At 51.5% G+C, this 27,786-nt stretch overlaps 2 protein-coding genes across 37 annotated transcripts in view; one reads left to right on the top strand and one right to left on the bottom strand.

Moving 5' to 3' along the window:
• The window catches only part of cdk17 (cyclin dependent kinase 17), a 31,096-nt gene extending 3,657 nt beyond the window's left edge, over positions 1-27,439 (bottom strand). For 33 of the 34 annotated variants that reach the window (XR_009527402.1, XR_009527409.1, XR_009527417.1 and 30 more), the window contains exons 1-13: positions 27,038-27,178; positions 16,112-16,260; positions 11,839-11,997; positions 10,696-10,829; positions 6,281-6,406; positions 4,812-4,868; positions 4,523-4,637; positions 3,809-3,903; positions 3,491-3,553; positions 2,655-2,778; positions 1,576-1,696; positions 778-875; positions 449-554 (exon numbers count right to left, since the gene is read on the bottom strand). Coding sequence is in view for 3 of the 34 variants with exons in the window: in XM_060061669.1 (XP_059917652.1) it covers positions 449-554; positions 778-875; positions 1,576-1,696; positions 2,655-2,778; positions 3,491-3,553; positions 3,809-3,903; positions 4,523-4,637; positions 4,812-4,868; positions 6,281-6,406; positions 10,696-10,829; positions 11,839-11,997; positions 16,112-16,260; positions 27,038-27,051 (1,361 nt within the window). In the remaining 31 variants the exon portion in view is untranslated. Of the gene's footprint in view, positions 1-448; positions 555-777; positions 876-1,575; positions 1,697-2,654; positions 2,779-3,490; positions 3,554-3,808; positions 3,904-4,522; positions 4,638-4,811; positions 4,869-6,280; positions 6,407-10,695; positions 10,830-11,838; positions 11,998-16,111; positions 16,261-27,037; positions 27,179-27,304 lie in introns of those variants that run through there. The other variant, XM_060061672.1, reaches the window with a different exon arrangement.
• The window catches only part of ucmab (upper zone of growth plate and cartilage matrix associated b), an 8,045-nt gene continuing 7,628 nt past the window's right edge, over positions 27,370-27,786 (top strand). For 2 of the 3 annotated variants that reach the window (XM_060061720.1, XM_060061719.1), the window contains exon 1: positions 27,370-27,509. In XM_060061720.1, coding sequence (XP_059917703.1) covers positions 27,481-27,509 — 29 coding nt within the window. In that variant the 5' untranslated portion in view covers positions 27,370-27,480. Of the gene's footprint in view, positions 27,510-27,755 lie in introns of those variants that run through there. The other variant, XM_060061721.1, reaches the window with a different exon arrangement.

Raw genomic sequence — 27,786 nt, 5'->3', positions numbered from 1 at the left:
TTAACAGAAATGACTACATCACACACACTGCATGACCCCTCGGCCGATCCCGTCAGACAACACACAGGAGATCCGAGCTGAGATGTACGCAAAAACTCAGAATTCACCTAGACTCTGGCCCTTATCCCCCCACACCCCATCTTACGCACTTATCGTAGGGTTTAAGTCCTGCCACTTAAAAATAGCACAGAGCATTGTGTAGCATCTTATCCTAGCTATCTTTGTTGTATACCAGGAATGGGTTCACCTAGAGAGTGTTAATGCTTGGCACTTGGTTCTGTGAACATCCTTACTGTATCCACAGCGATATATTGTTGTTTCTCTTTCTTCTGCAAATGGACTTATTGCAATTTGTTTTGGATAAAGCGACTTCCCTCAATGTAAATATAAAGAACATGAGGGTGTAATGATCCATAGCAACCACCAAGGGGGGCAGGCGCACGCCTACCTGGGCGCGTGGTTGATGAGGGGCTGGCTCTTGTACTTTGGGAACTTGTGCGTCTTGAACTCATCGATGGACAAGATCCCGGGCCAGGTGTCCTCGTTCGGAGTGCCTGTAGGGGGTGGAGGAAAGGGGCAGGGTTAAGGACACACCTGGTTGGGCGGGGCTGTTTGTCTATTGGTCTGCGTGTGTTCGTGTGTGTGTGCGTGTGTGTGTTTGTGTAGAAGAAGTTCTACACACACACAACACACAAGTTCTGCTTCTAAATGCTTGAATGTGAATGCGCTAAAGTGTAAAAGCAGTTCCGGTGCCGTCCAGCAGGGGGCAGCACTCACCCAGCAGCCTGAAGATTAGGTGCAGCTCGTCCTCCACCGTGGAGCCTGGGAAGAGGGGTCTCCCCGCGGCCATCTCGTAGAAGATACAGCCCACCCCCCTGGAGGGAGTCACACACACACAAACACACACACGCATACAGAGAGAGAGACACACACACACACACACACACACAGAGACAGCCACAAACACACACAAAGACACACACACACACAAGCAGACACACACACACACACACACACACACACACAGGGACACAATACAATTATTAAGTGCAATGGAATGCAACATCTGAGAATATGTCTCTGCAAAAACACGAACACAACCGCGGTGATCAGGAGTTAATAACGTTCCGTCTCATCCCGACACAACCGTTGACGGAGATGGTTTACAGCCGGGGCGAGTGACGGCCAGATTGAACCGGTCTTAAACAGGACGGATGGTGACTGCCCCGGAGAGACAGGCGTGTTATTAAAGCAGGCCGCAATACGGCCGTCAGCAGAACACACCGTCACACCTCCACACATACCGACCAAACACCACCCAACCCTGGTCTATCAGGGTGGAGCAACTCACCACACGTCTATCAGGGGGGGGTGTGTGTGTGCGTGTGTGTGTGTGTACATGTGTGTGTGTGTGTGTACGTGTGTGTGTGTGTGTACGTGTGTGTATGTGTGTGTACGTGTGTATGTGTGTGTGTGTGTGTGTGTGTGTGTACGTGTACGTGTGTACGTGTGTGTGTGTGTGTGTGTCAGATCTGCTCCCCCCTCATAGGCTGCTATAAGGGTGGAGTAACTCACCACATGTCGATCTGCGTGGAGTACTCGGAGGAGCCCAGCAGCACGTCGGGGGGCCGGTACCAGAGGGTCACCACCTCGTTGGAGTACGTCTTTGTGGGGACCGACTTGGCCCTCGCCAGGCCTGGAAACACAGGGAGAGGACAGTTAATAAACCAGGACGTTTACTATCCATCTATATAGTCTATCTCCATCTATGGTTATCATCCATCTATCTCTGTCCATCGTCTATCTCCCTTGTCTATCTCTATCGTCCATCTCCTGTCACTAGATGAAGCGGGTTTTGTTTTGTTCGTCCTGGTACTTAATGGACACTTATTGAATGTTGTACGACCTTGCAATCGTACAGTACTTAGCATTGAGTACCCTAGCTATCTTTGTTGTATACGAGGAATGGGTTAATCTAGTGATTGTTAGTGCTTGGCACTTGGTTCTATGAACATCCTTACTGTACCGACAGCCATATATATAGTCTTTTCTCATTCTTTTGACAAATGCCTATGAAAAGTTTGCTTGTTTGTTTAAAACTGCACAATGAAAGTTTTCTCAACAGCAGTCTTTTGTGGCTTTGGTCGTTAATACAGTTGTTGATATTGATTATTATTATTATTCTTTTTTTTTTAAAAGAGTAAGTTGCTGCTTTAGAAAGTTACATAAAGCAGGTTTAAACCTCATCATTCTCAATAGAAGAATCTGAACGAATTGAGCCCCAACGTTGAGTTATACGAGCAAAACCTTTAAAACAAATACAGGCTATAGGGCTGGGGCATTATAATGCATCATGGGATATTTTGTTGTCGATCTAGTGAGTTGTAGGATTGTAGAAACCTAAATCAACGTAAATCGTCCGTAACCCAGCCTAATAATTAATAATAATTTTGCCCCATGATGGAAAATCATTAATCACGATTAATATCAAAACCATAACCAAAACACTATTACCTCTAACATAATAATAAATGACATTCCAATACTGCTATGCTTAAAACATGGGGGCATGGATGCGATGCGTCTTCTTATTTAGAAACATGCGATCATACAGATGAAACACCGCCATTAGGATCATGTTCTCGCCGTCGTACCGAAGTCTGCTAGCTTGAGTTCTCCGCGCTCATTGATGAGAAGGTTCTGTGGCTTCAGGTCTCGGTGGAGAACCTTCCGTTTGTGACAGTAGGCCAGCCCCCGCAGGATCTGGTAGAGGAAGATCTGCCAAAGGAAGACGTGTTTTACAGGTTACCGCTCATTAGCATAGCGACAAAGCCGTCTGTGAGGCCGCGGCGGTGAGATTAGACTCTGAGCGTTTTGGAACCTGCAGACGTGAGCGGAATACAAAGTAGGTCCCGAATCGGATCCAAACTACAATCCAATATAAATGTTGTTTAATTAGGTTTTCATTAAAACAAGCGGTAACAATTATATATGGTCAATTTGTTCAATTTCCAAATTGGCAAAGATTTTTTTTTAATGCTTTCTCTCATGAGATAATTATATTTCCAATCACGCTGCAAGATTTTAATGTATCAGATTTTGTTCAGATGTAGTTAGTCCAGAAGGGTTCCGCCAGCAGGGGGCAGACTGAAGGAATCCCAGGCCTCTGGCCCCAGTGTGACAGGCCCGAAGCAGCCTGACCGCAGGCAGCCGGGCTGAACATGAAGCAGCCTGCCCTCAGGCCAAAGCAGCCTGCCTGAAGCAGCCTGCCAGCGGGCCTCTGGCCTCAGTGTGGGTCTGAAGCAGCCTGCCGAACCTGAAGCAGCCTGCCAGCGGGCCTCTGGCCTCAGTGTGGGGGTCTGAAGCAGCCTGCCCGAAGCAGCCTGCCAGCGGGCCTCTGGCCTCAGTGTGGGGGTCTGAAGCAGCCTGCCTGAAGCACCCTGCCGAACCTGAAGCAGCCTGCCAGCGGGCAGCGGGGCTGGGCGCTCACCTTGACGTTCTGCATGCTCAGGATGTTGCCGCAGTCGTCCATGTACTGCTTCAGGTCCTTGTCCTGAAGGAGGGGAGAAGGTCAAACATGAATAACGGAGAAGGACAGGTACAGGTGGAACTGAATAGCATCAACTTAGGGGGGGGGGGGGGGGGGTGTCAGAGTGTGTGTGTGTCTTTGTGTCTCTGTGTGCGTCTGTGTCTCTTGGCGTGTGTGTGTGCACATATGTGTGTCTGTGTGTGCGTGCGTGTGTGTGTGTGGGTCTGTGTGTGTGTCTTTGTTTCTTTGCATGCATGTCTTTGCGTGTGTGTGCGTTACCAGGTACTCGAAGACCAGCGTGAGGGACTTGTCCGTGTGGATGATGTCGTGCAGAGTGACGATGTTGGCGTGCTTCAGGTCCTTCAGTAACGACACTAAACACACACAAGGAGACGGTTGGTCCCATGCAACACAACCAGCAGCAGAAGACCTTTCACAATCTGCCCGCTTTTATTCTAGTCATTCCTGGTGAACGAGAATCGTCCAAACAGGATTCGGATTTCTGTGAAGACTGCAGAATGTCGGAGTCTATCTGAGATCTAGCGAGTCGTCTCTTTAGTCCGTCTGCGTTTACAGATTCATGTTTCACAGCGCCTGGGAAGCATCCCAGCACTTCTGCTGGCCACACACACACCCACACACACACACATCAATAATTTAGTGCATTCCCTCAATACTGTCCATCTCAGCTGTCTGTAGTTAAGAAAACATAGTATTGATAGAATACAATCTTATCTTAACACACAAATAGTGGCAGGTGAAAACCAGCAAACACAGCAGGTGAACACACAAAAATGGCCGCAGGTGAACAGACGTAAACGTGTACACACAAACACACAGGTAAACACACATAGCAGAAGGTAAACACACACACAGCAGAAGGTAAACACACACACAGGGCAGCAGGTCAAACTGAACACACACACACACACACACACACACACACACACACACACACACACAGAGACAGAGACAGACAGACAGATGACCCACCCTCCCTGATGGCGGTGCAGGGCGCCCCCTCCTCGTGCTCCAGCCGGATCTCCTTCAGGGCCACCAGGTTGTCGGTCAGCTTGCTGCGGCCCTTGAACACTGTGGCGTACGTCCCCTGCGAACCACCAGGCGTTAGGGACGGGAGCCAATCACACGCCAGAGGGTCTGTGTCTGGGTTATCAATGCTTGAGAGACGACGCTCACACCTGAGTGACTGTGTGAGTGAGTGACTGAGTGTTTTCTTCTGTGTGCGTGCGTGCGTGCGTCTCTGTGCGTGCGTGTCTCGTACCTCCCCCAGTTTGTCCAGCTTAATGTAGGTCTCCAGTTTGCCGAAGCCAATCTCCGACTGGAAGGGAGAAGGAAAGGGACAAACAGCATTAATGAGGCACGGAAGACATCGTGCAGCGACCAGAAACCTTACCGAGGGGGAGGGTACAGGAAGGAATCTGTCCTATGATGGCCACCGCGGCTGACCCCCAGTGACAGTCACTGGCCCTGGGCTACATGTTCTTTCTATTTTTATGGCGGCATGAATGTGTATGATGAGGCCAAGACACAAACAAAGCCCTCATATGCACAAGATGTATTGTAACGGGGCCGCGGGGAAGAGGGAGACCGGACCGCGATGAGAATAGACGAGTCTCAGGGACCGCCTTCGCCTTTAAATAAAACATTGCGTCGCGCCCGGCTATCTTTATCACTCTGCAGTCGCTGCTGCTCCACACAGGCAGTATGTTTGTCAGGGGGGAGAGCTCTCCCTCTCCCCCTTACTCCCTCCCTCTCCCTCCCTCTCCCTCCCTCTGCTACAGAAGGAACAGCGCGCTCCATCGATCGACACGGTCGAGGGCCGTGAGAACGTATTGACGGGCTGTGGACGATGTGCCCGGAGAGCCCAGATGTTACATGTGTGTAGACGTGTTCGAAGACGAGGCTTGCTTCGTTCTGGGTGTTTCTGTTCCGTGCTCGCAGCGTTAAGACGACGTGTGGATCTGTTCGATGTGGTTTTTGGTTTCGATCACAGTCATTTGGATCCAATTAAAAAAGCTCTGTTGTTTTATTGCTCGTTAATCAAACACTGATTCCACCAGTTTAACACAGCAGCTATTTCTGGCTGCATGAATACAAGTGCCCCATTGGCTACCGCCGTACCTATCCTCCCCCTTACTTCCCGTTTCAAAAGGACGACACAGAGACGGACTCGCAACAATCACGGCACTAAACCCTGCACCGACGCCATTTTCTTTGGGAACCACATCACTTCTTTGCACTCTCTTCCTCTCCTCCCTTCCCTCTTCCCTCCCTCTTTCCTCTCAGCCTCCTCCTCTCCCTTCCCTCTCCTCTCAGGAATCCCTTTCTCCATCCCTCCCACCTCCTCTTCCCTCCCTCTCTCATCTTCCCTCCCTTCCTCTTTCTTCCCTTCCTCTCTCCTCTTCCTTCCCTCCCTCCCTGTCGTCTTCCCTCTCTTCCTCCCTCTCTCCTCTTCCTTCCTTCCCTCCCTCCCTCCTCTTCCTTCCCTCCCTCTCTCGTCTTCCTTCCCTTCCTCCCTCTCTCCTCTTCCCTCCCTCTCTCGTCTTCCTTCCCTTCCTCCCTCTCTCCTCTTCCCTCCCTCTCTCCTCTTCCTTCCCTTCCTCTCTCCTCTTCCTTCCCTCCCTCCCTCCCTCTCTCCTCTTCCCTCCCTCCTTCCCTCTCTCTTCTTCCTTCCCTTCCCTCCCTTCCCCTCTCTCCCCCCCTCCCCTCTGTGCGACGGAGCCGTCTCACCAGGGAGGCCCTCCGTGAGCGTCGGCTGAGGGGCATGTCGAACTGGGGGCTGCGGAGCTGCAGCTTCTCCAGGTAGCCGTCGGGGATCCGGATGTCGGCCGGCAGCGACAGACGCTTGTTGAGGTCCTGGAAGGGAGGGACGGAGTAAATGGTAAAAGGACTGCATTTATACAGCGCTTTCCTAACCAGTGGCCACTCAAAGTGCTTTACAATACTGCCCAACATTCACCCATTCTTGCAACCCATTCACACCCGACGGACGGCGGAGTCGACCACGTAAGGAGACAGCTCGTCAGGAGCAGTGAGGGTGAGGTGTCTTGCTCCGGGACCCCTCGACAAACCGGGGATCGAACTAGCAACCTTCCTGTTACAAGCCGACCCGCTCTACCTCCTGAGCCACATGCCGCCCCACTAGAGGAACGGAGGAAGGGTTGGCATCGCAGAGGAAATGATAACACTGCTGAGATAGCAGAGGGGAAGGCACTGGTTGAATAACACGTGGCATGGGAACTGTGGCTTTGAATGTTGAATACAGATTTTATATAAACACCCACGCGGTTGTCGAAACGTGTCTGGTCGCAGCATGGTGGGCATAGCTCCACACCGGAGGGGGGGGGGGGGGTAAGGCTCTCCCCCGAGGAGGAGGCAGAGGCTGGTGACTTGGTACAATACAGGGGAAAAACCAAAACACCAACACATTGTGGTGCGCACTTTACCATCAGGCCTTTCCTCCACTTGTTAGATAACTGCTAATCCTTGCCTCCCCCTCTCCCCCTAACAGACTCCTTCTCTCCATTGCCCTCTCCCTCCATCGCTCTCACTCCTTCTCTCCATCGCTCTCCCCATCTATCTCTCCCCATCTATCTCTCTCCCTCTATCTCTCTCCCACACACACACACACACTCCCCCTGTCCCACCCCCCCACACACACACACACACACACACACACACACACACACACACACACACACACACACACACACACACACACACACACACACACACACACACACACACACACACACACACACACACACACACACACACACACACACACACACACACACACACACGCGCACACGCTCCCCCCGACACACACACTCACTCTCTCTCCCTCCCTCCCTCCCTCCCTCCCCCTCGAGTTGCCATTAATCCCCTGACCTGCCCAGGCCGTTCCACGGTGGACGTTTGGATCAGCGTTAAAGATTCCCCTCCCACGCTGCGGAGGCTACAGTGAGGTTGACGTGTTTCCCAGGCCCCCCGATGAAGGGGAAGCTTGGGGCCGGAGACACCGGGGGGGCCCGGAGGAACCGTAGCTTCAGATGCTAACTGGACAGCATTTCTTTGAGAGCAGCTCTCCTCTCACCAATGGCTTTGTGATCAACAGCCCGCATTCTGTCGCTCACACGCTGACTACAGACGGGCCGGACCATTCACAGACGGGCCGGACCATTCACAGACGGGCCGGACCATTCACAGACGGGCCGGACCATTCACAGACGGGCCGGACCATTCACAGACGGGCCGGACCATTCACAGACGGGCCGGACCATTCACAGACGGGCCGGACCATTCACAGACGGGCCGGACCATTCACAGACGGGCCGGACCATTCACAGACGGGCCGGACCATTCACAGACGGGCCGGACCATTCACAGACGGGCCGGACCATTCACAGACGGGCCGGACCATTCACAGACGGGCCGGACCATTCACAGACGGGCCGGACCATTCACAGACGGGCCGGACCATTCACAGACGGGCCGGACCATTCAGAGACGGGCCGGACCATTCACAGACGGGCCGGACCATTCACAGACGGGCCGGACCATTCACAGACGGGCCAGACCATTCACAGATGGGCCAGACCATTCACACAAAGGGAGGACCTCAACATTATCTCAGCCATTGGGGAACTCAATTGTCCTGCTCAAGGGCACAGCGACAGAATTAGCCGAGGAGGAAGGGTTGAAGGATTAAAACTGGCATCTTCTGATTGACAAATGACTTGGACAGTTGGCAGAAGTGGCAGAAGTGCCATGGCTGTCCGTCGAACTGTGTAGTATGTATGTTTATGAGACAGTTAAACATATGGTTCCATCATGCTCATCGCCTTGTAACCCATAAGATCATCTCTCCATCCTAGGATTCTGAGGGATTTGAATGAGGGCAGAACCATTAATCTAAATATGATCCAAATCCCAATATGGCCGAGTGGAATACCCAAATCACAGGAGCCGCGATGTTTCGGATTTGTGGTTAAGGGTAAAATGATTAAATTTAAATTTAATCATTGTATACATTTGATTTAATGTAAATGTATAACGTCACTGACAGGGCAGTACTGAAGTGCTTCAGTGTTTCCCTGGGCTTCACATCGTTTCCTCCAGAAGTAAGAGCATGTTTGTCGGGTTCAGACCCCAACAAACGTCCGACCACAATGTTTAGTTTCTTCAGTTAAAATAATATAACTTAAGTCCCATTATTTAAGATTGCTTTCACCACAAAACCCCCTTCCCTTCCTCCTTTCTTATCTTCTTACGAATATACGTTCTTATACAATTGGTATTATAAAAAAATTATGATTGTGTTTACGCTTTAAAGTCTTTGAGTACCTATAAAAAGCGCAATATAAATCAAACGTATTATTATTATTTTTCCCGCTCATAGTAAATCATATCCCAACACGACCCTTGGTTTATGGTCTGTGCATCCGGTCAGGACCGGTTGATGGTCAGCCTCCGTGCCTCAGACACCATCCATCACCTGACCTCTGACCCCGCCCTCCCTGGGCTTGTCCAATCAGCTCGTCCTAATCTGTTTCCCCAGGGCCCATCTGGAGCGCATTATTCTAATCCCTGTGACGCAACAGCAGAGCAGGCCGTGAGCAGAACACCACCTGACCACCGGGCAGGGAATCCCTTCCTCCGCCCTTCAAGGCCCTCTGTCCCTCCACCCTTCAAGATCCTCCGTCTCCCCCCCCCCGGCCCTACCCCCCCTCAACCCCACCCGCCACATAACACCTGACGAGTGATGGAGTCGCAAAACTAATTTCACTGTTGTTCCGACCGCTACAACCCTGCAGATTAGCGTAGCAGTGTGTGTGTGTTTGCATTTTTGTGAGTGTGTGTGTGCGCGTTTGTGTGAGTGCGTGTGTTTGTGTGCGTGTGCGTAGCTCGGTGTGCACATCTAGCATGAACTAGTCATTCCGCAGCAGTGGCCTCCGTGTTCTCGTGTGTGGACAGGCTCCCCCTGACGCCTAAGAGGCTTAGCGGGTGTAAAGGTTGTTTTTCTTTCTCTTTCCAGCACACAGCCTGCTCTTTGAACGCACTGGGTGCCACAGGCCAATCCCAGGGAACCTGGGGCCGCGTCGGCCAATCAGCACAGGCTGAGGAATACGGGGGGGCGGGGGAATGCTGTTGCAAGCATCACAAGACCTTTGAAGGGACAGCAGCTCACACGCACGCGCGCATACACACCCCCACACACACACACACACACACGTTCAACCTCAGACTTAATTCGCTGTCTAACGAGATGTTCCAGGCACTTGATACGAATTTGGTCCGTTGCCCGTGCTCTGCCTCTCCCTTTACGTCCAGATGAGGAGAGAGCGAGGGCACAGCTCCCTGTGGTGGAGAAGCCCCGAGTGCTGCTCCTCATGCTGCGGTCAAAACATCTACTTAACGAGCTTCGCGTGCAAAACATGTTTGTTGTTATTTACGTCCCGAAATTTGCGTTCAACGGAAATATTTCAATAAAGGCAGTCCTTTGGCCGTCCGCTACGAGGGGCGGGCGGCGGGAGGGCGGGCGGCGGGAGGGCATGGCGGTGCAAAGGGCGACATCCAGAGCATGTTGACATTACGCAACACGCCTCTGGGAAGGCACAGATGTCGCATACAGAGAGGAGCGCTGTCCCTCGCTCTCCTTCCTACATGGCCCCGTGTGCTCTCTCGCCCCTTTCCTAGAACACCTCGGATAGGTATTTAAACAGAGAGCCACTCAGAGCCTTTGGAGTGTGCGTCCGAGCGTGGGGGGGGGGGGGTGTGTGTGTGTGTGTGTGTCCAGTTGAGCGTGTGGGGGTAATGGTTGTGTGAGGGGGATGGTGGGTGAGTAAATAATCACACCTGTTCCACATGAATAAATCGGAAATGTGGAAATAACATCAGAGACAACAGAGACAGAGAGAGCCTGTCTGTCTGTGTGTGTGTGTGTCCCTTCTATCTGCATCTCAATATCAAAAGCACAGTCGGGGGTCTCCTCCAAGGCCCCCAAAACCTGTGGTGAGGACCCCAGGTGTGTGTGTGTGTGTGTGTGTGTGTGTGTGTGTGTGTGTGTGTGTGTGTGTGTGTGTGTGTGTGTGTGTGTGTGTGTGTGTGTGTGTGTGTGTGTGTGTGTGTGTGGTCACCCTCACCTCGGCAGAGATGCGGCGGTTGCCGCGGTTACGTAGACACACCCCCGTCGGCGACTGCACATCGTCTGAGGACGTTCCGGAAGCCTGGTCGCTCTCCCCGTCCGACCCCACCTTCAGGTTCTCATGGACGATGTCTGGGGGGGGGAGAGAGAGAGAGAGAGAGAGGCAGGCAGAGAGAGAGAGAGAGAGAGTGACGGAGAGAGTAGGAGAGAGCGAGAGGGAGAGGCAGCGAGAGAGAGAGAGACAGAGAGAGACAGACAGACAGAGAGTCATGGGAGGGTGGGGGTAGGGTGGAGGTCATGCCACAGCAGGGAGTGCCTGCATAGCACGGGCCAAGTGTGCGGATATTTTTATCATAGACACGCGTGTGCCTGGTATATGTGTGCGTGTGTGCCAGGGGCCACTTCTTGTTACGGTGTGTCATCATCAGTTATTCACGTTGGTCATGTAGCCGCGATGCTACATGGGATGCTCCTGCATTGTCCAATCCCCTAAGAATGTCGGCGCGTGCGTGCTCGGCTTCTTCCCGCTCGCTGGTGACAGGATGCCCCATCACTTTGGCTTTTGAATCCCGACAATATGACGCGCCCGCCGCGCTTAATGCAATCAGAGCTGTCCCACACATCAGGCCCGTTCAGCCTCGCAAGTCAGAGCTCATTGGGAGCCAGCTTCTGTCATTGTCACCCCATCCAGTCATTGTCTGTGCGCGTGTCATGCCATGCCAACTCGCTGTGTGTGTGTGTGTGTGTGTGTGTGTGTGGTGGGGGGGGGGTCTATACAAGTGCATGAATCTTTTCGTGTGCGTCTATCTGCATCCACGCGTGTGTTTATGCATTTGCGTGCGTGCGTTTACAGGTTGGTAATAGGTATATGCGTCTATCCGTCCAGCGTCCATGCGTATTTATGTGTGTGTGTTCCTATGTACGAGTGTGCGTGAACGTCTCTCTGCGTGTGCGTCTCTGTGTGCGGTTGTGTATGCGTGTGCGTCTCCGTCTGTGGGTGTGTATGCATGTGCTTCTCTTGTACGCGCGCGTCACTGCTAGTGTGCACGTGTGTGCGTTTGCGTCCCTGTGCGTGGGTGCCCCTATGTGCATGTGTGTGCGTTTGCGTCCCTGTGCGTGTGTGCGTTTGTGTGCGTCTCACCGAGGCGGCTCCCGTTGCGGGGCATGGCGGTGAGGGCCCCCCCCCCTGTGGCGCTGTGGGGCCGTCGCGGCGGGGGCTTCCGGAAGGAGCCCGTGTACTGGTGCAGGAAGGAGTGCACGGAGTGGGCCGACGGGGGGCAGCCGTTCCTCACCACTGGCTCTGGGGAGACACAATTTCAAAGTAAGAGCGGGACCACTTCAACGGACTGCATTTATACGGCGCTTTTACTAACCAGTGGACCCTCAAAGCGCTGGTCAATAGCGCCTCACATTCTCCCAATCAGTCAAACACCGACGGCGAAGTCAACCACGCAGGGCGACAGCCAGCTCGTCGGGAGCAGTCAGGGTGAGGGGTCACGCTCAGGGACACCTCGACACTCAAGCTAGGAGGAGCCGAGGATCAAACTAGCGACCTTCCGGTTACCAGCCAACCCGCTCTCCCTCCTGAGACACATGCCGCCCGAACACTTGCCTTTCACAGTAGGAGCGTGACCACTTTCACAGTAAGAGCGTGACCACTTTCACAGTAAGAGCGTGTCCACTTTCTGAGGATAATTGAATTTCCTCTGAGCACAATGAAACTGATAATCATTCAATCAAAATTGTATTTGTATAGCCCTTAATAACAGGTACAGTCACAAAGGGCCATATATTTATGACGTGACAATGTCATGATATGTATAACATGACAATGTTATAATACGGGACGTGTGTTTACTGATACACGATCGTTGTAATAATAATAATAATAGATTACATTTCTAAAGAGCTTTTCTAGACACTCAAAGACGCTTTACAGTGAAGGGGGGACCTCACTCACCACCACCAGGGTTGTATCGTATTAAATTACATTACAATAATAACAATTACAATTGGGATGCGTTTAGCGGATGTGTTCATCCAAAGCCACTCGGTGCGGGTTTGATACCTGTGATTAATGAACGACTAGGGGCTAGGTATCTTGCTAAGGGGTTCCCAGAGGAAGACTGCTGACATTGATCACCACAGACAGCACGCTACTCACTACAGACAGCAGGGTGCTCACTACAGACAGAAGGGTGCTCACTACAGACAGCAGGGTGCTCACTACAGACAGCAGGGTGCTCACTACAGACAGCAGGGTGCTCACTACAGACAGCACGCTACTCACTACAGACAGAAGGGTGCTCACTACAGACAGCACGCTACTCACTACAGACAGAAGGGTGCTCACTACAGACAGCAGGGTGCTCACTACAGACAGCAGGGTGCTCACTACAGACAGCAGGGTGCTCACTACAGACAGCAGGGTGCTCACTACAGACAGCACGCTGCTCACTACAGACAGAAGGGTGCTCACTACAGACAGCAGGGTGCTCACTACAGACAGCAGGGTGCTCACTACAGACAGCAGGGTGCTCACTACAGACAGCAGGGTGCTCCCTCACATATCGACAGGCACATTGAGCACACAGCTTACCACATTTAATATGATTGGTGGGGGTTAATACTCGTTTGAACCGGTCAGGGATTAGCACAATAATAGTTTCGCTTTTTTTGTGCAATGTCGGGCATTCTGTTTACATAACGGTAAAGTCCGGACGAAGACGCCTTCCAAGGGAACAGAACTTCTGTCGTCAACACCCTTCCAACTAGACTGGTTCCAATACCGATACCTGTATCGGAAATTCCTCCCTTACTGGCTAAAAGGCAGTAAGTCAGTGCGCCGATCCGATAACATCACTCCTTTACTACACAGGCAGAGAACGTCACAAACACTACGTTGTTATGCTGCGTTCGTTAACGGCCAGAGGTGGAAACCAGTCGTAACAAGATCAGGAGCAGAACGCTCCACAATCGGAGGTGATCAGATCACCGTTCCACTGGCTGCTCTGCTCCCGTTCAGCACACACACACACACACACACACACACACACACACACACACACACACACACACACACACACACACACACACACACACACACACTTTTTTCTGCTCTGTTCGCCAAGCACAGAGCACTCTGGCCAAACCTGCCGTTAATCACGGGACAAAAAGCTCTTCACAGAACCCTGGCCGTTCCCAGAGGGGAGCGGAGGGCCGGAGGAACTGGGATGAGCCCGTTAACCCAGAGACGGGGGGTTGGGAATAATAATCACGCCTCCCGTTCAGCGGCGGGGAGATTCAGTCGTGGCGCCCTTGGTCCGGATACATTCCGGGGTATCCATGACGTTACCATAGTGATATCAGCGACTCGGTCCAGTCGCCAATGCCGTCTCTGACGTTATCCCCCATCTCACCCTCTCTCGCTTTTTATCGCAATCTTTCTCTCCCCCTCTTTCTCTGTGTTTCTCCTCCTGATTACGATCCCTTGATCTCTCCCCCTCACTCTCCATCACTCTCTCACTGTGCCACAGTCTCACTTTAGCACTTTCGCTCCCTCACTGTGTGTCCCTGCCTCCCTTTATCATTCTCACTCTCTCAGTGTGTCCCTGCCTCACCTAATCACTCTGTGTGTCCCTGCCTCACTTTTTCTCTCTCACTCTCTCACAGCATGTCCCTGCCTCACTCTATCTCTCTCACTCACTCCCTTACTGCACCAGACCTGGAGGGTTCCAAACGGCCTGACAACTACCAAAACCGACTTCTTCCAATGCATGAACCCAATATGGAGGACGGATCCCACTGTACTGGTTGCTTAGTGACAACATTGTAATAACCCTGGGAAGGAAAGGAAGTAGTGTCACCACACTGTCATGTGGATCGAAGGAGCGATTGGCTGACGCAGACATAAGAAAATATCTATTTAATATACCTCAATTCCATCTCTAGCACTTTATTCAACCAAGTCAACAGCCGTCCAATCGTCAATATTATCTTTATTCTTAAAGTGTACACAACAAGTAATAGCAATCATTCCCTTTGTGCCTTGCAGTCTTGTTGGCATTGCATTATGTCAAGTGGCCAATTGATATCAAGCTGAGATAAACTGTTTTCCCACACACACGCAGAGTTTGATTCCAGTGGTCCTCAGGCTCCAAAGGGGCCCAATCAACACCTTCCTGCCCTGGCTTTAACGACACCCGACCCACTGAGTGGCTGTGGATGCATGCGTCTGCAGGATCAACTAACGCATCCACATGCATCTGCTGTTCTGCACTGGTAGTTCATTCATGCAGCCATGTGCTGTCAATTCATTCAAGCATCTGTGTGCTGTCAATGCAGTCATGCATCCATATTAGGGCCCGACCGATATTGATTTGAGTGCCGATGCCGATTATTTTCAGAGAAAAATTACGATTACGATTTAATCGGCCGATTAAAAACAAAACAAAAAAAAGCATATAAAACGTAGTTTTTGATACCTTAAATATACTTTAAACACTTTTGACGAATATGTGAATTGAATGCAGAACCTTTGAGTGTTTTAGAATACATTTACAGTCAAAAATGAGTGTAATGTAAAATAAATAAATAACTCCCAATGTGCTGCGCTCGTGAGCAGTGACTAACACGTGCGCGCTGAGCAGTATGGTCTCACCGTTAGAGTCTACAGTATAACACATTAACATGGCCTGGGACCTAAAGAAAAACAGGCACAACATGCTCAAACAACGCGTCTTGTGTACATTGGTGAGGTGAGCGCGCAGCTGCCTGAGCGAGCGTGCTTTCATGTTGTACGGTAAAATTCAATCTCCTCTTTTTTACTCCAGCTAAAGTTGTTAGTTAGCAAGGCGAGTAGGAGCGCACTCTGAGGGATAACATTTAAAAAAAAAAAAATTAATAATAATAATTTATAAATAAAAAAAATAAAAATAAAAAAAAATCGGTTGTAATCTGCGTCTTTTTGGCAGATGTTGATTATTTTCAAAAAGGCTATAATTGGCCGATTAAATCGGCAGGCCGATTGATCGGTCGGGCCCTAATCCATATGTTGTTAATTCATTCTTTCATCCACATACCTCTGCTTTTGTGCACTGTTGATACCTTCATGCATCCATGTGCTGGCAAGTCATTCATGCCCTGTTGATACATTCATGCATTCATGTTCGTCTGCAGTTCTGCACTGTTCATTTATCCAGCAGACGCATGCAAATTAAGTAACCGTGCACGACAGCAGACGAAGCCACCTTCATCTGCCGTTGAGCACTGTTATCCACGCAATCACGTGCGTCCCCGTTTTTGTGTGCTGTTAATTCATCTCCGACGCACCACGGCAGACGCACGCCGCCCTGTGTGTCTGGCGGCATGCGTATCGTTCCAACCCCCTCCCGAATGCGTTTCGTGAGCCTCACCGCTGTCCTTGAGTCCGTTCTCCTCGATGGTCATCTGCTCGGCCAGCTCCGACAGGGACTCATCGATGGTGTGGCTGCCCCGCAGCGTCTGCGTCAGGCGGCGCCGGAAGCGCTTCATCTTCTCCATGGAGCTCTCGGGAAGGGGAGGCCTGTGGGGGAGAGAGGGAGAGATAGTTACGTTACATAACATTAAGGTAATTCAGCAGACGCTCTTATTCAAAGCGACTCACAATAACTACATTGGTCAGAAGAAAGAGAAACGACATATGTCGGTACAGTAAGGATGTTCATAGAACCTAGTGCCACGCACTAACAGTAACGAGGTTAACCCCTTCCCCGTACACAAAAAAGATAGCTAGGATAAGATGCTACATAATGCTTAGTACTATTTTTAAGTGCCAGGACGTAAAACATACAATAATGGGGTAATTTAAGAGACGGGGTGAGACATGGGGCTGTGGCAGGGGCTAGCCCAAAATGAATGGTCGTTTTTATCAGCGGTTTAAAAAGGGGGGGGGGGGGGGGCGTTTTTGAAACCAAACAAGACCCAGGCTCCACCCTGCGTCTCTCTCCCTCTGCCTTACGGCCGGCTATGATTGACAGGTAGGACGGATTCTCGGAACCCGACAGAGGTTGGCTCAGACAGAGGAAGGCGCAGCCGGCTCGAAGTGGATATTCGCACCATGCCTTCTCCTCCCCGATACTGCTCTGTTTCTAACAAATGACCCTGGGCGAGACCCCTCACCCTGACTGCTCCCGATGAACTGGCTGTCGCCTTGCGTGGATGACACCGCCGTCGGTGTGAAAATGTGTACATGAATAGGCAATATTGTAAAGCACTTTGAGAGGCCACTGGTTAGAAATGCGCTGTATAAATGCAGTCTGTTGACTCAAATAACCGCTCTTCATTCTTAGCGACATCGCCTTTATTGCCTTGTGTTTATATAAATCCTCCCCCAAGAAAAGCAGATGGGTTTACTTTCGATAAAGCCAGAGACATAGATTCACACACGGCAATCGGGGGAGCTAATCTAAAAACGGACCAATCACAACAAAGAGCGCTCCTCTGCCCGGGCAGGACTGGGGAGGATTGCGTCGCACCGGGATGTCAGGCTGTCACGCAGAGACTACTCCCTGCCGGGTAGGATCCGTCACATGGGAAAGAGGGGAGGGGAGTGGAGGGGGTGGAGCGGAGAGAGGAGCAGGCCCCAGCAGGCACAAGGTGAATCAGTCGTGAATAAGCCCAGAGTCCTACAAGAATCACACCAGACAAAACGTGGAAGGAACACACCTCCGTGGCCCGGAGCCATGCCATGCCCCGACCTCGCCCTCCCCCTTACCATGCCACTCAACCTTCCCCTGTATCTTCCTCCTCCTCCACCTAACCCTGCCTCTGCCTCCCCCTCCACCACACCCGACCTCTCCCACCTGCGTCCCCAGCCTCTCCCTCCACCTCTCCCTTCTCCCCCACCTCGTCCGTCCGCTCCCAGAGAAACCTCATCAGAATTCAGGCGAAGGAGCAGACGATTAAAATTACATTAAGAGGACCCAGGAGTCGAGGCCTGAGTGAGCACAGAGCTACACCAATCAACACCGTGCCAACTTTGACTCCAACAGACGGCCGGTCGCTAACCGCTGCCGTAGCACTAATGCTAATGCTTTAACAGCACTTTCACACACCGGCCCCTCAGAGAGAACACCTCCACCACCCCCCGGAGGGATTTTCCCAGCATGGGCGTGGCCAGAAACCACACTCAGCCAACTGCTAACAGAACCCCTACGAGGGTGTGTGTGTGTGTGTGTGTGTGTGTGTGTGTGTGTGTGTGTGTGTGTGTGTGTGTGTGTGTGTGTGTGTGTGTGTAACGTGGGGGATGAAAGATAGCAGGATGACAAACCAGAGATGATGAGCGTCAGCCTCAGACTCCTGCCAGGGTGAGTGAGTGTGTTCCATGGAAACAGACCAAAGGGTCGATCATTACAATACGTGGCCTCCCAGACAGACCTGTGGCCCTCTGGAACCGTCAACTGACATACAGACTAAGAGCAGACACACAGATCTAGACCGGTCTGTCTGTCTCTCTGTGATGACTAAATACAGACACATGAGTCAGGGGACCTTGAGGAACCTCTACCACGTAGATCCCCAGTCTCTCCCAGTCCCTCCCAGTCTGCCGCCAGGAGCGGTCCTGCGTTCAGAGCTCCACGTTGGGAATCCCAACATTTTCTCAACAACCTTCAGCTGCTGCCAATTCTGTTCTTTACAAGTTGAACGGCAAAACAGCGATCATTCCACTCACTCTGAGGACTCGGATATCAGAGCAGCATCGCCGTATCTCAGATTTATTATTTTTCGAGCATTGTCCGTGTCTCCAGTCACACACGTGAACCCACCGCACATTCCCCGGCAGGGTCTGCTCAGAGGGAGCGTGTCCCACAGAGTGCTTTTATAGTGAGCCTGATGCTATAAATACAACTCATACAGAGGGGCTAGGCGATGGACCAAATCTAACATCCATATTTCTGACCACATGCCCTTGATATCAATATTGTGCCAATATTGTAAGGATGAGGGGTTGAGGCATTCAGATTTTTGATATTAATCATCAGTAATGATGGAGACTATCTTGGGTGAAGGGACAGCATGTCACAATCTGCTGCCAAAGGGACATCACTTCAGGGTTTCCCCCAGCACTATCTTGTTAAGGCGGCCGCCTTAACAAGACTAGGGCCCCGCCTTGACTACCAATGTATTGAAAAAAAAATTAAAAATGGCATTCGTAATACTCAGGTAATACTGTTTACAACATTAGTCGTGCCAATAAAGTTTTTTGAGTGTAATTGAGACGGGGACAACTGGTGGTTGAATATATTGTTGCATAGTCTATCATAGTCACCTGTCAATCTACTGCCAGTGACGTGCGGTGAGGTCAGTGAGTGGGTAGGCACTGAGTTCTGAAAGCCAGATTTCTCTAAACCTATATATTGTTAAATCAAAAACAATAAACAACAAACAGGCACGCACGGCCGATTTCAAATAAGTTCCTCCCTTACACACACACACACACACACACACACACACACACACACACACACACACACACACACACACACACACACACACACACACACACACACACACACACACACACACACACACACACACACACACACACACACACACACACACACACGAAATGTCACGACGGTGACTTCAGGTTTGCCCGTAGCCTACTGTAGTTTGGACTAAATGATAAAATATCGCATCCATCGACTTAACGGACCCCTCCCTCACACCGAGGGCCGAAAAATCTGCATGTTTGCACAACATTTGTACCTACTGTTGTTTATTTATATGGAAATAAACAGTCGTTTATTTCATTCATGCGTACTGGCATCTTTGAGCAAAATACCCCCAAAATTTTTCAACAACACCACCAACTAGGGATCGACCGATATTATCGGCCGATATTCGCGTTTTTTACGTGTATCGGTATCGGCCGATACGCGGCTGATTTTTGCCGATTATTTTTTTTATTTACTTGTTCTACCTCACCTGTTTTTAATATTTGTTAAATATTGTTCATCTACTTGTTCTTACTTGTTCTACCTCACCTGTTTTTACTATTTGTTAAATATTGTTCATCTACTTGTTCTACTTCACCTGTTTTTACTATTTGTTAAATAAGTTCAATAAATGTTTCTTTAAAAAAAAAAAAAAACGGCTCAAGAAAGTCGGTATCGGCGTATCGGCTAAGGCTGATGAAAAAATATCGGTATCGGCCCTAAATGGTATCGGTCGATCCCTACCACCGACTGCTTACCACCTTGACTGAGACATTTACTGGGGGAAACACTGCACTTGAACATAATGCTACCTTTAGAAGCAGGAAACGACAACAGGAAACGACCATATCACAAAGCCCTACTTAAACATTGCGTTCTCTACAGTTATCCCAGCCTATACAACCAAAAGCCCCTCTGCTTCGCATGCGTCGATGTGTTGGCAGGAGACCCCCAGGCAGTACCCACCAGACCAGAACCTGAACGGGGATCTGTGGGGGGGAGAGCGGCGGGGGAGGGGGACTCGTCTGATCAGCTCGGCCCTCTGCTCTCTGCTGACGGACTGGGAGCTGTGGTTCTGATCCCTCCCTATGCTTCGCTACAAATCCGCTGGGAACGGGCCCAGTGTGTGCGTGTGTTAGGGAGGGGTGGTATCCCAGGCACGGCGATTAGGGATTTGTAACCAAGGCGACCCTGCAGCATTTTCCACGACGAAAAAAGGTGCACGACAGCTTCAATAAAGCCATCACCATCACCCCTCCCCCCATCGCTACCTCCACCACCAGGACATGAAGACGCGCCCCACCAGAGAACAGGAATAAAGGTTGTTTATTACGGTTGCACGGATCCCAGGCCTGATGCCAGCAGACACGCGTGTCATACGGAGGGCACATGTCTCCCCAGCGCTGCTCGAAGCGAGGCGCAGAACCGGAGCGAGGCGGAAAACCGGAGCTACTGAAGAACCGGAGCGAGTCAGAGAACCGGAGAACCACGAGCCGTAGCCTTGGAGAAGCAGCACGGTGAACCCTCCCCCACCGTACAGGAAGTAGAGGTCACACTGTGGACCCCCCCCCCCCCCACAGTAAAGGAAGTAGAGGTCACACTGACCCCCCCCCCCCACTACAGAGCCGGTCAGACAGTCACTTAAACAGCCCATGATGCCAGACTCTGGTGAGAAGTGACCAGTGCTCTGAAACCAGTCAATAATTAAAGCTAACCCAGTTACAGATTAAGCGTTTCCCTACCGCGACCGACTGGGACAAAGACGCCGGATTAAACCTCTCCGTTCAGATTAACAACAGACTCACTGTGCTTTAGAAGGAAACCCTGGTTCTCCCCAGAATGACGCGTTGCTTCAAGAATGGCAGTCAGCCCACCACCACCCCCTATACATCCATCACCACCTCCTCCAAAACACGCAGCTCCCTGCCTCGACCCACCCTGGCACATTCCCACCACCACCACCCCCACCGCCACCCCCACCACCACCACCCCCACCACCACCAACCCAGCTCTCGGTGGGGTGAGCAGAGGAACAAGCACGTCGCTGGCGTAGTTCCCTGGTGAGCTCAGCGATGCCTTTCTAAAGAGCAGCCTTCTCTCACCCCGGCCCAGACAATGAGGACATGAGTGAAGGAGTTGGCTCCATTAGAGAGACCCGCGCATAAAGGCCGGCATTGTGTGGTTCACAGTGTAAAGGAGAGAGAGACAGAGAGAGAGACATAGAGAGAGAGAGACAGGGTGAGAACGAGAGACAAAGAGACAAAGTGAGACAGAGACAGAGAGAGACACAGAGACAGACAGCGTGAGAACGAGAGGCAAAGACACAGTGAGACAGACAGAGCAAAATAAACATACAGCGACACAGACAGAAAGAGAGGGACCGAGGAAGTGAGAGACAGACGGACCGTGAGAGAGGAAGGCTGCTGTGGCGCGCTGAAGCGATCGAGCGGAGTAGGTTCTCAGCGTGGTTAGCGGGGGGGGGGCTGGTTACACAGTGATAAACCCAGGTGAGGTTGAGGGAAGTCTGACTGCGGCACAGCGAGCGCCGACATCAAAGCCGTGCGTGTGACATTCCTTTTCGCGACACACACGAAGCGAGCGGTGTGCCAAAACTGTGAGCTGTTCGCCACGCTGCCTCTACCTCTTACTCTTTCATCCCGTCAAAACAAGAAAAAGGATGCGCATGACAAGCTTAGAAAAACAAAACAAAAAAAAAAAAACACACCTAAACTTTTCGAGCATGGCTGCCATGGTAACCGTGTTAGAGGCTAGAGTCGCGAGGCTGGTGGCGGCAGGCTGTTTCTGTCTAAGCTCTCTCTATCCGTCTCTCCGTCACTCTCTCCCTCTTGGTCTCTCTCTCTCTCTCTCTCTCGGCCAGTGTGACCCAGCCAGGCCAGCGGTCAGGTGACTGACCCCTGGCTCTCCTGATAGGTCAGGTTCTGACTGCAGGACGGTAAGCAGGTTAGAAGGCTTGGGGGAGGAGAGGAGGCAGACGGGGACGCATGCTGCACCGCAGAGCGCTGCACCGCAGAGCGCTGCACCACCCACACCAGGACCAAAACAAACCGACATGCTGCGTAGCACCGTGAATGACAGACTGATTCATGCGTGTGAGGCGCTTGGTTTGAAGAAATGGGCTCCGACAATGCCACTGTAGACAAACACACACACACCGATACGGACCACACATCAAGTATTCACATGGGAACGCGATCATTTATTCAGAGTAGAAGACAACTAAAAATAACTGCACTGGATAATCCATACATCGCTCCCACTAGTCTTCTCTATTTTGGACAGTCTTTTCCTGAAAACAGCAGGGTACTAAAAGTGGTCAAACGCTCTCCCCGTCCTCCGCTCTTTGTTACTGTTTACCAGCTGTAACATACTGCTGATGGTTCCCTCCTGTCTGATCTGTGCACTTAGATGCAGATCAGTGCACTTGAAAGCCTTTCCCTTGGCTGTGCATCATGCAAACATCACCACGGTGGGCCAAAGTGCTAGCTTGACGGTGGATCACGGTGACAGTAATACAGTACATCCTTAACCTTCAGACGGGCCCAATGCACCCCGGGGTTAAATTCTGGGCGAGCACATTCTGTTTCTGTTTGGACGGGGTCAAAACTAGGTGGTACGGAAATTAGAATGATTGTAATCATTTGAGGTGGTTACCAAGCGTTAAATAGCTGGTCATTTTCAGTTAGAAATGACACTATCTGATCAAATCAGACATGGCCACCCCTCCTTGTCAACTATTCATCTAGTTAGTTAGTTAGTTAACGAAGGTCTGATCATCTGATCAGACCTTCTGCCCTGGTTGCCCCGGTCGTCTGCCTTGGTTGCAGGGCTCTGGACCGACTAAGGTTGGATCGTGTGATTGGTAGAGCTCTGGACCGACTAAGGTTTGATTGTAGGATTGGTAGGGCTCTTCGTTGACTGTTCGAATGTTAGTCGAACAGTCCTGTTCTTTGTTACGATAAAGAAACAAAACAGGAGACCAGGCTTTGGTTGGGACTACAGTCTCCCCAGGTGACATGTTGTTGAACTCGATGAGGTGGGTTGGTCTCTGTTTACGAGCTGGCCCTAGGCGGTGGAGTTCCCCGTTTTAGACTGGTTTTATGATGATGACTGGGAGGAATACCTTTTCAGTCCAAACCGAAAGTGAAAAAGGCAGTAAAGCGCTACGGTCTGGTTGTGTACTCCTGCATCGCAACAGCAGATTATGTCGTTTGAAAGTCGATATTCAACAGATAGTGACGCTCAGAATTACAGCCCTCTGATGAAGACCGGACTCAAGACTTGTTCGGATCTGAAGACTTGGTCTGAGTCCCATGGTTCTAGCGGGGTTTATCTATCCAGGAGACTGATAGCAGCCAAATTCCTCTCTACAGAGCCAACGCTTGGTTGATCTTCGACTCAAAAGGAGACTAACAAAGAACCATGCCTCCTATTGAACCAGATGGATGAAAGCACTTGAAATGCACAGTTTAACTACAACGCAAACCATCCACAGTTGTAACATTGTATCACTTATAATATAGTGGGGTACAAAACATTTACTGCGTGTAGCTCACCCAAAACATTTACTGCTTTCTGCAGGGTTGGTTAATGCTGGCACAATTACTGCGTGTAGTTCACCCAAAACATTTACTGCTTTCTGCAGGGCTTGTGGTGGCTCACGTGCACCTGGAGAGACCTTGACCCATATGGTGCCCGCGGTCAGGATGAATACTGATCAATAGTAATGCTATGCAGCCGGCCCCCCGACCTTCCCTGTCAGAGCTCAGCCTCCAGCCAGGGTAGTGGGTTAACCCCACAGGCCCCGTCTCATACATAGGGCCAGGTGGGGCTTAACCAGGCCCCGTCTCATACATAGGGCCAGGTGGGGCTTAACCAGGCCCCGTCTCATACATAGGGCCAGGTGGGGCTTAAGGCCCCGTCTCATACTCAGGGCCAGGTGGGGCTAAAGGCCCCGGCTCATACTCAGGGCCAGGTGGGTCTTAAGGCCCCGTCTCATACTCAGGGCCAGGTGGGGCTAAAGGCTCCATGCTCTCTCATACTGAGGGCGAGTTGGGGCTAAAGGCCCCCCGGCTTCGTCTCACACTGAGCCAGGTGGCCAGGCGTGGCTATCTCTGCCTTATCAGCTCTCCTATCTCAGAGTCAACATAGAGTACTTTACTGGGTCCCTAACGGCCCACAGTGGCCTGGCCCACAGTGGCCTGCCCCCCCCCCACACACACTTTATTTAGATCGATCTTATGAGGAACATTGTGAGTACTAAGTCACAGTTTCTGGGTATTTAAGCAGAACTTGGCCCAGAATGAACCTGGCCAGTGACTGAAGGAAGACAAATCCAAACCCATTGTTGCTGGAGCAGTGATTTGCATACGCTGTCCCGGTTGAGTCACACCAGGGGAGGTTCTCTCCAGTAAAGGCCACATACCTAGCAGCCTTAACATGCGGTTTTTAAAACCTCCTAACTAACTAGCGGAGTAATTATTAGCCTTCCTCAAAACCAGAGCCGTGCTGGAACATCCAAGGTGAAGTCAGGCTTGTCCGAGAGACAACTCGGTGGTGTTAAGAGCTGCGTCTGGCCTTCTCCTCCTCTACAAATAGACCGGACATACCGACTGATAAGCACCCCCAAAACGGGCCAAATGTCCCGGGAAAACACCGCACTGACTCCGAGCCGTCACCTGTTTCAGACACTGAGGTCAGGGAGGAACGCGACCCAGATATCTGCTGAGGGATCGAGGGGACACGGTGACACTCCAAACACAGCTGCTCTGATCCAACGGTGGGAAATGGAAAAAGGTACGAAAATGTTTCCACATCAGGGCAAAACACACGCAGGAAACACTAGAGTATCTGTATCGGCGAGTACGCAAGTCTATGCGCCAATCCGATGCCATCGGATCAACAGTAGGTGAACCGACTGTACATTGCTGTCATCTTAAGAGAACCCTTCAATAAGAACAAGTGGTATTAGTAGTTACAATGCTAGATTCTCGAACCTATATACACTCGGTATCGGCCGATACTCAAGTTCAGGAATCGGGACGGGAGAGATTGTATCGGAACATCTCCACCCCACACCCCCCTTAGGAACGACCAGAGATCCAAAGGGTTGTACAAAGGCCAATGCTGTCTGGGTGTGCGTTTAGGAGAGTGGATGCCTGGGTATAGTGTTGTTTGGTTCTTTTGGAGGGGGGGGGGGGGGGCAGTTGGTAGTGGAAGGAAGCTGTTTGTATTCACTGCTATGTTTAGACCAGAGTCCAACCTGCGACTGAGCAGCTGCTGCGAGCTGAGAAGTGACAAATTAACCTTCAGCCAACTGTCCCCTCACTGGCGGTCAGGTCATCATTACCCCCGTACTCCTTGCCCCCAGTACGCACCACATAAAACAACAATATTCAAACATATTCACAAAATGGCGCCGCCCCCAAAGCATCAAACACAACAACATCTACAGTTTAGGGGGTCTGACACAAACCCAACCCCCTGCTCTACACGTTGGTGTGGCTCGCTGCATATCAACTCTTAGCAGACCAAAACAGATCCATTTACAGACACACACACACCAACGTACAAGCTTGGAGTGCATACCCAGAAGAACCACACACACACGGAGAAGAACCACAGACACACACAGACATGCCAACGTACAAGCTTGAGCACACACCCAGAAGAACCGTGGACCGAACACACACACACATCATCCGATCTGACGCTGCTCTCTGGGCCAGAGCTGTGCAGCTACAGCTGCTTCAACGGGGAGGGGGGGGTCAGGTTACTGAACCCACCCACCCAGACCCTCACCAAGGGAACCAGTCCACGACCCACATACAACCCCACCTGCGGTCAAACAGGAAACCCTGCCGGGCATAGCACAGGCATCAGGTGTGGGGGACTCCAGGTAGGGGTCTCTCTCTCTGGGAAGGGTCTACCGGTAGTTCTCACGTTCACAGGAGAAAGGGCCTTCACACTATACCCATACTAGAGTGCACGCCGCACAGGAAGCGAGGAGGAGGTGCTTCCTGCGCACTGTGTGGCGTAAACAGAGACGATTTGCGTTACAGCATAGGGGGCGAGGGGGGCGTCTCATAAACCAGGAACACGGCATGAATGGTTTCATCCGACGTGAATGGTTGAATGAATCCTGCATGAATGGTTGCATACTGCGTGTGCGCGTTACTGGAGTGACTAGTGCGTATTCCACCCATTACTCACACACCTGGGTGAGACACGCAGAAAACGCACTACTCCCATATGGTTCAGACAGGTTGAGTTACAAAACTATGAACCGAAAAGGCTTTTAACGGAGAAACCAGACGTTTGTGTTGAGACTGCGGGGTTTAAAGAGTTCGGATATTCGGGGAAAAAAGGAAGTCCTACTGGTACGGAACCAGTATTTTAGTACGTAGGCGCTAGTTATGGTCTGTATTGCATATTTCGTCCCTGGATGATAATCGCCCACAACGACAGACGTTGTATTTTGAACGTCAGAAACATCGCAGTAAATCCTGTGCCAGCTCGTTGGTTATAAGCTCCCCGGTTCTAATCTGGAAGCATTGTGCTCTGAATGGGACGACCAGCCCCAGTAGCACACAGTATCGCGTTACCAGCGCTACCACTGCGCTGGGAAGTCAACATTGCCACATTGTAAATCGTAAACGGACTGCGTTTATACAGCGCTTTTCTAACCAGTGCCACTCAAAGCGCTTTACAACACTGCCTCACATTCACCCATTCATGCACATATTCACACACCGACGGCGGAGTCAACCATGCAAGGCGGCAGACAGCCCGTTAGGAGCAGGGATCGAACTAGCAACCTTCCGGATACCAGCCAACTCACTCTACCTCCTGAGCCGCATGCCTCCCGGAGCTCCACGGTTCTAATCTGAGATCGTTGGGCTCTGAATGGGACAACGGCACATTGCAAAATCCTAGTATCACGTTACCAGCCATCCGCTGCATTGGGAAGTCAACATCACCACATTGTTACCCCAATTGTGTGGCAACACGGACACGCAACACGGCTCTGGAGCCCAGCGCTGGTCCCTGGCTCCCCCCTCCCACCGTCGACCCTGTACCCGGCGGAATGAGCTCTTAGAGCGGGGCTCGTACCAGAAGCGGTGCGCCGCGGTGCTCCGGCCGGAGTCCCCGACCTCCGAGCCTCTCTTCACGCCGGACGCCGTCTTTCCAACGACCGTGAAACAAACTAGGAATGCTTTGTTGTGTCTGAGGAGGTTCGCAGTAGTCCGGGGCTCGGTTACATCCGCGGGGATGTGGCGCCCAGCTCCATGGCGGTCGGGCCGTCCACGTTATCCGGGTAAAAAAACCAACAAGCTGCTACACGACCGGAAGGCGCGTCAGTAGGGGAGACCGGTTTGGAGACGGGGGGTCGGGTCCGGAGACCGGGGGTTCGGGTGCAGCGGGTCAGGATACAGGGGTTCGGGTCCAGTGGGTCTGGAGACGGGGGTCCGGGTCCAACGGGTCTGGAAACGGTGGTTCGTGTCCGGGCACCGTGTGCGTCTGTCGCTCGCCGCCACAGTTGTGTCACCGGAGAATGTTGAGAGTTTTGCAAACAGAAGCGAACGACGGGTATT

This window comes from Gadus macrocephalus, chromosome 9 (genome assembly GCF_031168955.1).
Source record: "Gadus macrocephalus chromosome 9, ASM3116895v1".
NCBI lineage: Eukaryota > Metazoa > Chordata > Actinopteri > Gadiformes > Gadidae > Gadus > Gadus macrocephalus.
This window is presented reverse-complemented; position numbering and strand designations above follow the sequence as displayed.